This window comes from Macaca mulatta, chromosome 6, assembly GCF_049350105.2.
Source record: "Macaca mulatta isolate MMU2019108-1 chromosome 6, T2T-MMU8v2.0, whole genome shotgun sequence".
NCBI classification, from domain to species: domain Eukaryota; kingdom Metazoa; phylum Chordata; class Mammalia; order Primates; family Cercopithecidae; genus Macaca; species Macaca mulatta.
This window is the reverse complement of record NC_133411.1, coordinates 17,526,805-17,540,679: the sequence shown is the minus strand read 5'-3', so window position 1 is coordinate 17,540,679 and position 13,875 is coordinate 17,526,805. Positions and strand designations below refer to the sequence as shown.

General features: G+C 38.6%; 1 protein-coding gene across 1 annotated transcript in view; it reads left to right on the top strand.

Annotated features, from left to right (window-relative positions):
• The window catches only part of MARCHF11 (membrane associated ring-CH-type finger 11), a 115,188-nt gene that overhangs the window by 78,247 nt on the left and 23,066 nt on the right, over positions 1-13,875 (top strand). The window contains exon 3 of the mRNA XM_015139752.3: positions 11,652-11,844. Within this exon, the coding sequence (XP_014995238.3) occupies positions 11,652-11,844 (193 nt within the window). The remainder of the gene's footprint in view (positions 1-11,651; positions 11,845-13,875) is intronic.

Here is a 13,875-nt window from a genome sequence, read left to right as displayed (position 1 = left end):
GAGATTTTATTGAGCAGTGGAAGTGGTTCTCAGCAGGATGGGCAGCTGGAAATGGGTTGGAGTGGGAAGACAGTCTTGTAGTTTGGCTGTCCGTGGCTGAACTCTTCCTGGCCATAGTCTCTGATGTCCAGTTGCTGCTTCTCTAGACATTCAGACACTTCTCTCTTCTGTGTGTGTGTGTTGAGTCTGGGGTCTGGGGCTCTTATGGGCAGAGGACAGAGGGCGTGGTAGACCAGAAGGCAACATTCAGGCAGGAAAACAGGGGTGTGAAGTTCTCATTTAGGACCGCAGGTCCAGGCTTGAGGGTGTAGCCCTCTCCAGAGACCCCACCCTCTTCTACCCAGTATTTCCCTGCCTCCTGTACGTATCAGTATCATCTTACAGTGTGACTTTAACCAAGAACTGAGGCAAAGCCCAGTTCCATGTAGTAGTGGACACTGCACATTCAACTCAGCTTAATGGGCTGTGTTTTTTCTGTTACTGACTCAGCCACCTTATGATCTTATAGCCATTGTTTCATTCCTCAGAACCCCAATTAAGGAAGGAGACCAATGCATGGAGGCATCAACACACAATTATTCTAAGATATACCAAATGTTATTTTATAAAGAAGAACATTGAGGTCCTTATGAGAAGAATTACCTGCTCGGTAACAGTGCCAATTCACAGCTCTCTATTTGTCCCAACATAATATGCTGCCTCCTTGTAGCCAAGAGAAGCCACTTTGTAAAGGATTCTGCATAAATTTCATGCAAGGGCTAATCTGCCTCACACTATGGTCCCTAATTACCAACAGTGTTGTTCTGACTACCAGGACAAATTGAGTTGGCCTACATGAACTGAAATATTTCAAATGGGAAGGTCATTGCTTTCAATGAAAATTCTGCTCCAAAAGCAAGGTTGAAAACAGCAATAGCCTATTGAGAGTTTAAATAAGCTCCTTTAGCAAAGGTAGCTTTCAACTCCTCATGGAGAGAACAAGTAAATCTAGTTATGACCACCTACTAATTAGTTAGATAGGGCTCCCCTGGGAAGTGTGTATTTAAACATAATTAATACTGAATATTGAGAGGGGTAATGAAATAAAAATGCATCATATGCAGACACACACTTTTAATTCATATGGGGCAAAATCTAGTTACTAAGCCTAATTGTATTAGACAGTTGACACTTGGGGAAGATTTCCCTGATTTGAAATAATAGCTAGCACCTGCTTTTGTTATGAGACACAATTAAAACTCAGAAGGAGAAGGCAGCATAAATTGAAAACTGAAGAGCTGAAATGCAATTTTTTTCTGAGATAGAGTCTCGCTCTGTCGCCTGGAGTGCAGTGGTGCGATCTCAGCTCACTGCAAGCCCCGCCTCCTGGATTCACGCCATTCTCCTGCCTCAGCCTCCCGAGTAGCTGGGACTACAGGCGCCTAAAATGCATTTTTATTTCAACTTTTAGACTGTTAAAGCTGGACTAATAAGCCTCTGACAAGTATGCACATCCACAGCAATCAAATAAGAGATAACATGGAGAGATGAGATATGGATGGTTCTGGAAGAATTAGAGAATGCAAATAAAGGAATAAATATGCTTTTTTGTTTGTTTGTTTTTGTTTTTGTTTTTGTTTGGTGAGATCCAGAATCTTTGGTATTTCTTCTGTGGACTCTGTAGTTGCCCTGTAGTTGGCAAATTAATGCTTGTAAGTCAGTCCAAATAATTGTTGTTCCTGTTAACTTCTCAGTTAGACACAACCTTCTCACTAAGCATTTTTATTCCTTCTAAGAAAACTTTTTACACCTTCTGCTGCTCTGATATACCCTCCTCCTGTGAATGGAGACAGACGGATAGGAGATTCTGGAAACAGGATTCAACTCCTGTTTCCAAAGACTTGGCACCTGAGTAAAGGGCAGCCTTTGATGGAAGGGTTTTCTTGGGTAGACACTGCTTTGTAAGGCCTATCTCACTCGTGTTGTTAGTTTCCTGTTCACTGGCCACCTACAGCTCCCTCTGCCATTTAGAGTTACTCTCCACTCCACATCACTGGGCTCTACTGGCCCTGATTCTCATTTGATAACCAAACCTTCACATTGTATTAATTTTGCTCCTCCTGGAATTGAATTTTGGAACTTTCCGGGCTTATCTGGTCACTCTGGCCCTGGCCTAGTATTCCTTTTGCTGCCTCCATGGCCTTGAGCCAGTTTTAGCTTTGTTCTGATTCATCCAGGACTTTATTCTCCTGGTCCTGGAGTTAAAGGGCAGCCTCGGCTACTCCTGTGTCCACTCCACTTGAATCCAGTATCCCGAGGAAGGTGGGGAAGAATCTCCTTATCAGAGTGAAGTCTTCCTAGGGGCTGTCTCCTCCCAGGGCTTCTTTTCTGGGGAAAGAAAATTTCTCTCCTCCTTTGTAATTCTGGGACCCAGACACATGGTCTTGGACACTTATCCCAGGAACCCCCAGTGTAACGCATCCCTCAGGGTGCTTAATTTCTTCCTCCTGAACAGCAAATCATACTGAGCACATTGCCATAGTCCTGGGTCGTGACCCTTCAAACCCGCTGGGATTTCCAGGTTTCTGGAAGAAAATATTTATTGACATTCTAAATTCTGTACAATAACATGAAATCCTGACAGCATTCCCGAGTACTCGTGGGGAGCTCCCCACCCACCTCTCTGCTTTTTTGTTGGTTGCATGATTGAGTTCAAGGTATTTTAATGAACAAAATGGTGATCTATGGTCAAGACACCATCCCTCAAAGGATGTGTGTTACCAAAAGCTGAAGAAGTGGAGAAAGATCTTTTCACATGAGAAAGTGAGTCTGGAGCATTTTGTCGTGCCTAATTCTTTTGGAAATAGCAACCAACAATTTTCTTTTTTGATTTCTATGAATTAAAATTACACTGATTAACTTCAAATGAGTGGTCTCTTTTAAAAAACTTTTTAAAAAACCAAACAAAACAGGAAGCTTTCGTTTTTCTGATACTATTTTGCTTCTATTTTAACTTTTGAAGTTAAAGTGGAGGAGAATGACAATTTGAACAATGGTGAGTCTTTTTAGCCACAACTGTAATTTATATGAGTCTTATTTATTTTTGGCATTTAAAAATGTTTTTAATGAAATTACACCAGTGAAAAATCAACAAAGTGATAGTTTGCATTATAATATGTAAGCAGTTGAGGAACCCCTTTTTTCCCTCTCTTTTTTGGGTTATAATAATTCTATAAATATTTGAAACACTAAATGTATCTCCACACAGTATCAAATTTCTACCATGTGGCTGATATGACAGGAGCTGATTCATAGTTGTCATAGCCCAAGTTCATATTTCTTAGAAATTAGAAATAAGTGGGTCATATTTCTTGAAAATTTAATCATCTTTCTTGAAAAATCTTCGTTCGTAAACCCATTTCTAATAGGTGTGCATTCCTTGTTTAATACTCATATCTATATTTTTCTTTTCTTTTCCTCTTTTTGCAAAGAAAATGGCTTTTATTAAGCTAAAAAGCATGTACATCAAAAGTGTAGAAACAAGGAAGAAGAGGTTTGAAGGATCATTTAACAAGAACACTCCAACTTTTTAAAAAATAAATCTTATATAGTTCTTTTTGAATTGTATCTAACAACAATTTGTAGATTATCTTTTAAAAAAATTAGTCCTAAGTCATTTATGATTTTTGTTGTTTATGTAGTATTGTTTTTGTAATTTCACTTTTCAACTTTTTGCTGTTTATATTTAAATATAATTGATAATTGTTATCTCTTTTCTTTTTTCTTTTTTTTGAGTTGGAGTCTCACCCTGCCTCTCAGGCTGGAATGTCGTGGTGTGATCTCAACTCACTGCAACCTCTGCATCCTGGGTTCAAGCGATTCTCCTGTCTCAGCTTCCTGAGTAGCTGGGATTACAGGGTACTGCCACCACACCTGGCTAATTTTTGTATTTTTAGTAGAAACAGGGTTTCACCATGTTGGCCAGGTTGGTCTTGAACTCCTGACCTCAGGTGATCCACCTGCCTCCGCCTCCCCAAAGTGCTGGGATTACAGGTGTGAGTCACCACACCCTGCCTGTTATCTTGTATTTTGAGGCTTTGGTAAATTAATTTACTACTTCTATTAGGTTTTCTTATAAATTCCCTAGGATTTCTATGCAGATAATCATGCTATCTAAAAAGAGAGACAGTTTCATAGTTTTTCCTTCATAACTTTTATACTTTTCTCTTTTTGTTATTTAGTTCATTGCATTGAGTAGGACACCCAGTGCAAGGTCGAATAGAAGTAAAACGGGTGAAAATCTTTGCCTAGTTCCTGATCAGAGAAAAGATAGTGTTTCCCCTCCACACAATTAGATATGATCCTATCTGTAAGTGTTTTTTAGATGCCCTTTTCTTTCTCTTCCTAGTTTTCATCATGAATGGGGGTATACCAAATGACTTTACCACATCTATTGAGAGGATATTTTTATTTCTAATATGGTCTGTTGCATTGATTGCTATTTGGATGTTATATTGACCTTGCATTTCTAGGGTGAACCTCATTCACTCTTGCTGCACTGTTGTTTTTATATATTGCTGGATTCAATTTGCTAATATCTAGTAGAGGATTTCTTCTCATCCATGCTCTTAAAGAATATTGGCCTGAAATTTGTCCTTTCTTATAATGTTTTTGTCAGGTTTTGGTATCAGCGTTGTGTTGGCCTTGTAAAATGAGTTGGAAAATGTTCTGTCCTTCTCTGTTTTCTGAGAGAGTATGTCAGATTGATAAGATGTTGTCTTTAACTGCTTTATAACATCTGGTGAAACTGGTCCTGGAGGTGTTTGTTGTCTTGTTTGTGGAAAGCTTTTGATGACAACTTCAGTTTCTATGTAGAATTATTCATACATTCCATTTCTTCTTGAGTCAGTTTTGGTAATTAAGTTTTCTGAGGAAGTTACCTATTTCCTTCATGCTCTGGGATTAATGGGCATACAGTTATTTATAATATCTCCTTACTGCTCTCCATCTTTAGCATCAGTTATTATATCCCTCTTTCATTTAAGTAATTGTTAACAGTTTTTCCAGAGAAATGGTTCTCTGTTTTCTAATGATTTTCTCTAGGTTGTTTAGATTTCGTCTTTCTTAGGCAAAGCAAATTCCTTTTGTCTAATCTTTAGCTCAGCTCTGATAAATTTGTGAAAATGCTTTTCTGGCAGAAAAGACTCATACCAAATCATGAAAATCACTTTTAATATGCAGCCTATAAATACAGCTCTACAAAGAATGGGCATATAATTAACTGAATTTTGTATCTACATGTCAACTTGATTACACATTGAGATGTTTTCTGCCAGCATTTCAAATCCCAACTTTAGTGTTGCAATTTGCACACCATCTAAAGATGATTGAATGTAAGTTCTAGTTAAATCCGTTTTCTGAAGAGGACACCTCTTAAGAGCAGGTGTTCTCTCCTGTGACACTGTTGAGTAATCCCGCCTGTCATATAGCACACAGTATAAATCATCATACTACAAATCTATTAACTTATGATTCATTCTGGCCTGCCTTGTAAAAACAAAGATGAAACAGTACCCGAGACCGAATGATTTAAGGCACCCTGAACAGATCTTCTCTCGCTCGGAGTTCAGCCTTGTTCCCTCTGAGCATGTGCTACTTTCAGAGAGGAAATTGGTTCCTAGATTGAGAAGGTTTATTAACTCTTTCAGACAACAGAAAGACAGGTCCACCTTCTTCTAAATAGCTTCTCAGAGACCTGATGGAGTGTCTGTCTTTCTCAAGTGCTTAGCTTACTGGCTGGAAGGGATTTATACAGGAAGAGACTTGGAGTATCCTGTCATTTCCTTAAAGAAAATTCACAGCTTTTTCTTCCCTCCTTTATTCTCTGAAGGCAGTAACAAACCTCTATTAATTAGTCATACTTCATTGATAAGAACACAGTATTTGCCTGGTTTCACGGCAATCTGTGGAAATTATTGGAGTGCTTTTCTAATTTCTCATGGAGAATGCTCCACTAACACAGAACCTCCCACGCAAAGATACTCAACTCTGGGCCATGTACACTTTCAGAATCTTTGTAGGACTGGTGGACCCTATTGGTACATCTCTGGACAGTTACAAGTAAGGAGAATATTACATAATATCCAATGTGAGTTAGTTAATTTCTCCCAAAATTTCACTAAAACTAAAGAGATATAACTCCTTGAGCTTGTCTTCTTCGTGTTAAAATTAACAAACTGCAGCTTTCAGATTCAAGAAGTATTTGGAGATGCCATTTAGAAAGGTATGAGTCAGATTTTGGAACTTTGTTGGATTGTTTTCGCAGGTGTTGAATTTTTTCTATTCCCACAGCCACCTTTTAAATGGGTATGACTGTGCCCATGTTGTTTTTCCTTTCAGATATAGGATGTGTCCGTTTAAGTAGGGAATTAGGGGTGAGAGCAGAGAGAGTAGGCAGAGAGAAGGGCATTTTAGAAAGAACTGAGGCTTTGGAGACAGATCTGAGTTCTCCTTTCCTGACTAACGGGTGGCTTGGCCAGAGTGGGTCTTTATCCATAGGCACTGATGGGATGGATGTAGAGAGAATGCAAATCCGGCAGTCGGATGAGTGGTGGAAACTAAAGTCCGAATTCCGTGTATTTCCAGCATTTGCTGGGTGTGCTTAGCTCTGTGGTGCACCGGAGGGGGCATGAGACTCAGCGTCTGCCACCGGGAAACCTGCAGTCTGGGGACGACGGGGACGGACATGGCTATCTGGGATTCGAGAGTGAAGGAAGGAAGCCAGCTTTCCCCAGAAGTATAAATAGTGGACTGTGAGGGCCCAGATAGAATGATCCTGTTTAGGAGAGGAAGTGCATGAGAGGATGGCTTTTTAGAAGAGGTGGCATTAGTACCAGGTATGGATGGATAGATCAGTTGAAAAAAGAGGAGACAGACGCTGCATGCCGAGGAAAGAGAGTGCTCAAAGGCACAGAGGGACCAAAGTAAAGAGTGCATTTGGTAGAATAAAAAGAAGTCATATGAAGTTGACTTCTATAAGTTGAGTCATATGAGGTCTCCCTCCCTCCCTCCCTGCCTCCCTCCCTGTCTCCCTTCTTCCCTCCCTCCCCTCCCTCCCTCCCTCCCTCCGTCCCTCCCTCCCTCCCTTCCTTCCTTCCTTCCTTTCTTTCTTCCTTCCTTCCTTCCTTCCTTCCTTCCTTCCTTCCTTCCTTCCTTCCTTCCTTCCTTTCTTCCTTCCTTCCTTCCTTCCCTCCTTCCCTGCTCCTTTCCTCTCTTCCTCTTAATCGCCCTCCATCCCTTTTTGATCCTTCTGCCAGACACTGAGGATATGTGCTGAACCAAACATTTAGCCCTCCTCACTGAAGCTTAGAGGGGCAGCTCCCCTTGCATTAGGAATGAACCCCGGGGAATTACTCTGAGGAGCAGGGAATGACTCACAGCTTCAAGTTCAGCTAGAAAGCTCTTTCAGTAGCCTAGAGAAGACAGACTGGGAAGCTTCATCAGGAGAATTGTCATGGCACTGCAGAGGTGGGGTGTATGCCATTAATTGTTATCAAAGCTCTCGGTGGAATTATTACGTAGTCTAGTATAAGTGGTAAAAGCATGAACCTGGAAGCCAGACTACCTGGGTTTGTACCTCAGCTCCAGTCCTCACTAGATGTGTAACCTTGGGCACATTGTTTAACTTCTCTCTGCCTCAGTTTACTTACCTGTAAAATGGAGATAACAATAGTAATTCCCTCACAGAGAAGTTGTGGGAATTAAATGACTTAATACAAATAAATAAACTCTTAGAAAAGTGCCTGGCATGTATCAATCCTGTACAAACATAAGCTATAATTATTAAATTATTAAATTTAGTAAATTATTAAATTACTTCTTCTAGTGCACTAAATGAGGGTGAACTTTCAAAAGAGGTGCCAGTTGATCCCACTTTTGCTGGAAACAGTAAATGAAATTGTTTGTTTTGTATAAGTAAACAGCTTTTCAGGAATATGAAAGAATCAGACATATTCAACTATTATGGAAAGAAAGAAAGAAAGAGAGAGAGAGTGAGAGAGAGAAAGAAAGAGCAGTAGCAACTATTTGGAGCCAATCTGGCTATTGTTATATTACTTTTCTTTCCAAATGTGGGAAGAAAGTTAAATGCAACACACACGCGCGCACATGCATACACACACACACGTACACACAGACACACACACTCCTATGTATCTCCTTAGAGGAGACAGTGTGTTTATCCATTGAAATATTTCACTGACAAGTTTTGGAAATAATCTCACAAACTGAAATCCTGGCCTTTGAATTATTTCCAAAACTTTTGGCTGTAACGTTGGGATAGAGAGAGAAGTCCCATGTGACTTATTTTCTACTTTTATCATCGAAGCAAATGGCCCATTAACACAGCTCCTTCAGGCTGAGCCCATTAGATGATGCATGCCCTCCAAGGGCAAGGACACTGGGAGAGTGTTTTCTAGTGGTCAAGGGCAAAATTATTTCTTCTAGTGGAAGAATGAGAACAACCCTCCTTTTTGCACATAACGGTAGATATAAGAAAGCACCAAATATACTGGGCAGAGAAATTACCAAGATGATAGCTGTCTTCAAAGGCAAATTCCTGTTTTTATAATCGAGGTTAGTAATTTTGGTTTCAGTAACGGTGTGTCCTCATTAAATATTCAGAAATGACATTAATTTTAAGTTTCATCAGTATATGAGGAACGTCTGTTTACTTTTAAACACATTTACATATTTGCATTATTAGCAGGGTGTTATAAAACCAAAAAAAATTTCAGGGAGCTCACTATAGATTTTGTACAATTTACCCTCCTTTAAAAAATAATCTTCAGAAATCCCAAATTACTTCTTATGTTTACAACAAAAATAATTTCTATGATGATAGTGAATAGTTAAGCTTCCCAGTGTACTGTAATCAAGGGTTGTTCTTTTTTCCCTTGCTTCCGGACATCATCTTAAACACGTTCATTCCAAACTACCAGGTATTTGAATTGTACACAAATTTAAATTTGCTGTCACCAAAACAAATGTGAAGCGTTCCTGTTTCTTGTTTCTGGTGAGCCTCTCCCTTCATTCATTCACCCTCCTCACCTAGGAGCAGCCACACCTCGTGTGTCAGAAGTGTGCCATACAGAAAATGGAAGAGGCTGGCACCTCAGGGTCAGTGCTTGGCCATTCATTTCCAGGGTCCCAGGAAATACTACAGCCAATGCATCCAACTGTCACTTCCATCCTCCCAAATCCAAGCATTCAGTAGGGCCTGGCCACACTATGTCTACAGACACCGTGGTGAATTATCATGCAGGGAGGCTTGGATCAATTAATTAGTAGGTCTTATTGAAGCCAAATATAATTCATTACGCAGTTTCGAGCTATTCAAATTTAACTCCCCTAAGATTACATCATAGAATTATTGGCAAACAGAAAATAGATATCAGTGAAGTCTCTTCTTGGTGAATCCTTGTTACTCACCGTTGGTTACCTAGGACTCCTCCAATTCAGGCATACACATTTTGAACATGCAGCCCACTATATGAAAGTCAAACACACATACACACACACACACACACACACACACACACACACACACACACGCCTCATGGACTTAAAGGATGCTTTGTTTTCATCTATCTGATGTGATTAATAAATTGCCAAAGGGTAAGGTAACGTGTATACACTTGGTAGCACCCATTTAGCATGGATGATAACTGTTTTCTTCGTTGCTCACCATGTTGCATTCAAAATAAATTTTAATGAGCATCAAAACTGAACAAGAACAAGAGATACTGACACGTCACCTCTGTTTGGTGACACCAGATTTAAAATGGTTAGAGATATGAAGGCCTGGCAGTTTGGTATAAATGTACTTAAAATTATGTCAGGAAACTGGAATAAAACAACTTCAGACACATCTTGGGATACAGCCTTGATTCCTTTGTAATGACAAAATAACACCAACTAGTTTAATTAGTTTTTATTTTAATTTAAGTTCTGCGATACGGATGCACAACGTGCAGGATTATTACATAGGTATACATGTGCCATGGTGGTTTGCTGCACCCATCAACCTACCATCCAGGTTTTAAGCCCCACAGGCATTAGGTATTTGTCCTAATGCTCTCCCTCCCCTTTTTTCCCACCCCCCAACAGGCCCCGGTGTGATGTCCCCCTCCCTGTGTCCATGTGTTCTCATTGTTCAACTCCCACTTATGAAATAGTTTAATTATTACTCATTCAAAATTGTAAAAGCACAAACCATTTCTCACTAAATTAATCTTTACATTAAAATGAATGGAAATCTCTTTCTCACGGTATTTCACCAAACTTTGTTGTTTGGTTCTGTTTTTTAAAAGAACAATAAGGAAAATGACTTTAGAGAATGAAATATTTCAAATGTACATTGGTATTTAATCTTTAACAAACGTAGAATTTAATAGTATCATGAATATGCAAGGTCACATACATACTTAAAAATGTTACATGTGAAGTATTTATTTATGGTATGTGTACGAAAGAGAGAGAGTGATAGAGAGACAGACAATGAGAGAGAGAGGATCAGTGTCGTCAACTTACCATTTGGGGATACATAAGTTCAGATTGAAGGTAAGTAAAGCATTTGACGAAATTTCAGATTCATCCGATGGACACTGATTGCTTAAGCTCATTTTAAAAAAGATTTTAAAAATTGTTTAAGAATTCTTCTGAGAAGCCATATATTGCCATAGCCAGAGTTCTTCCATACAGGATGAGATTATACAGGTTGTTTTGAGTTTCATGGTTTACTGACAAACCTTAATAACAATTCTGGTTTCATTTCTGCTTCAATTATGCAAAAGTGAGAACATGACTAATTAATCCTCTCCAGTCAATAGCAGCCTTGAAGGATTTTTGATCATTTGTACTGTAAATTTCTTTTGAATATTGATACTTCAATATTCAAATTGGCACCAAATTATTTGCCCCGCTGAAGAGTACATGCTGAAAATGTTTGTGAGTTTCAAAGATACTTCATGTAGGTACAAATTTTAAATCTTGACAAAAATGCTTCATGGCTTACCCATTAGATAGTAAAAAATCAGTAATATCTGAGTATATGGAATGTACCAATAACAGATAATGTACAATTTTATTCTTCCTTTATGATTATCCTAGTGTTATCTTAAATGACTTTTTCACTGATGTTCTTATATAACTTATTTGCTTTTTACATTTTTTTTCTACAAAATCAAGAGACAGTTCCCTCTTTTTGCAGTAGCCAAATGTATTAAGAGCAAACTAAATTACCAGATAGAGAAGTTCTCACCATATATGGTCAGAGCGTATTTAATTTCATGCATGTGTGAAAGATAATAATGTGATTTCCAGGTACTAAATATTCCTTAGCCATTCACACTCAGTACTATTATCTGGAATCAAACTAGATTAAACTTACAGAATGGTGAATTACTGAAAATAATGAAGTTAAGGCAATTCATTAATCTTTATCTGCTTGTCTTTTTTATAGCCTGGATGAAATGAAAAAATTCATTTGGGGGACCGATCAGATTTCAAAGGGTCTGACATATGAAAAGAAACACCGGACTGAAAATGTTTTTTTTTTTTTCTTTTTTAATTACACACAGCACCTTTCTTACATGCCTCTGTTTTTCTTTTAGTGGCAGAGCATTTCTATAACACTGGTTGAGAAAGTTCAGATGATTGCTGTAATCCTAGGATCCCTGTTCTTAATAGCCAGTGTGACTTGGCTCCTCTGGTCAGCCTTCAGCCCCTATGCAGTGTGGCAGAGGAAGGACATCCTTTTTCAGATCTGCTATGGAATGTATGGTTTTATGGATCTAGTGTGCATAGGTAAGACCATGACCTTCAACGTTAACACACTGTCAGTAATCCATTTCTTTCAGCGATTACGTTTTCAGCATTCGGATCTAATAGAGAATGTTGTGGATTGAGTTATCTCAGTTCTCCAGTTAATGAATTAGCTGCGGGTCACAATTGGGCTGCTTTTCTAAGAAAGCACAGAATCTATATTCCTGTGTAGTTTGAAAAAAAAATTAACAGGATAATGCCCATTTAAAGTGAGATATTGTGCAACTGAAAGAAAGGAGGAAGGGTTGAAGAAATTATTTGGAGTGAATGATCTAAGGATAGTTGTTTATTTCTAAGGAATAAGAGCAAACCAGTTGCCCTTTACAAAGCTGGGGGTCCTGGCCGATGCAAATGGCGTTACTGTATTGTGCATTTGGGGAGAGGACAGACATCTCCATGTCTTACATCATGATGACTGTGCAGATTCTCTGAGGGCAGAAAGGGGCCCCTTGGAAGGTTAGGGACTTGGGGACAGTTTTCCTTGCTGGCCTGTGTCTCTTTGTTTTACTTAATAAACTCAGTGACTTAGAAGATAAAAAGAATCAAACATTTTAGCTAAAATAAACCCTAGGAAAAGGTTACTTCTGTGTTTCATTTGACCCATCTGTTGTTCCCTAGTACTGTGAGAAAACGGAAGCCGATCATGCAGCATTTATGTGGCATGTGTGAGGTGCACAGGCATCGCGATGGTGACCAGTTGGCGAGGGGCAGAGCGGTGTGGGTGGTTGTAGGGAGGTACCACGGCATCCGGAGCATTTTCCTGCTCTGATGTGGCAGAAATGCACAGGCTCCACCCAGATCTACTGAATTAGGAACTTCAGGGGTGGGGCCCAGCCATCTGAGTTTTACAGCCCCTCCAAGGTTCTGATGCACGCTGAAGCTTGAGGACTACCAGCTTCAGGGGATGGATGCTAAGCTTGGGATCAAGAGACTTGGTTTCTAATCCTGGCCTCTGCTTGGACAGGTCACCTTCATGCCTCCATACTTCTGTTTTCCCACCTATAAAAATGCGAAAGGATAATTCCAACCATGCAAGTCTAAATAAAGGAAATAATGATTATAAAATAATTATGTTATTAATTAGAAGTTATAGATTAACTATGTTTGATTAAGTTGGAAACATTGAATAACTTTCAGATCACTTAAATTTAATGCCTCTACTTACTAGAGCTTTAATTTGACTAGCAATTTTAGTATCTTCAGTCATTTTTTTCTAAAAGAACTCTATAAATGTTTAAAATATGATCAGCATGATTTTTTGTTTTTACTTTTTTTCTTTGCTCTTTTCTCACTAGTACAAGTCTAAGAAGAAAGAAAATGATCAGATTTCAGGCCAGAAAGAAAAAAATAAAAGAGCGAATGTTTTGAATAATATATAAACTGGCTAGATGTTGCCTGAATAATTGAGCTAATCATGTATATGAACAATTTGCATGAAATGTGATAATGCATATGAAAGCATTTGGAAGTTCTAAATCTTTATTCAAATATAATCTCTAAGGCATTGCTCTAATAAAGAAGAATCACACAATTGATCCACAGATTGAATCCCTTAACACATTCGAAGACAGGGTTTATTCTGTCTTTCAGCATAAATGATATAAAATGAAGTGTTCCATTGATATTCAAAGGGGAGATGCAAAATGAAAGAGCCAGTTAGTTCCCAAGCCAACCTGGAAAGGAAAAAAGTCCAGTTGACTTTCTTGCCCTCAGTATAAACACTCAAAAAGACCATGCATTTCCTGGTTAGGAAATGATTTTTTTTTTAATTTCATGACTTACATTTAGTGCTGAGTTATTATATCTTAAATTCTGATGACTAATGTTAGTATTTTAGTCAAGATTATTACAATTCTGGTTTCAAGAGCAAAGACATATGAACAAATAATCTTTCAGTAATATACGACAATTTCAAGCTTCTCTTTTAAAATTTGAGCATTTGCCCATTTTATAAAATCAAATTTCTTAGAAACAAAAACAGTTGCCATTTCTCTGGAGATATTTTGGAGAATA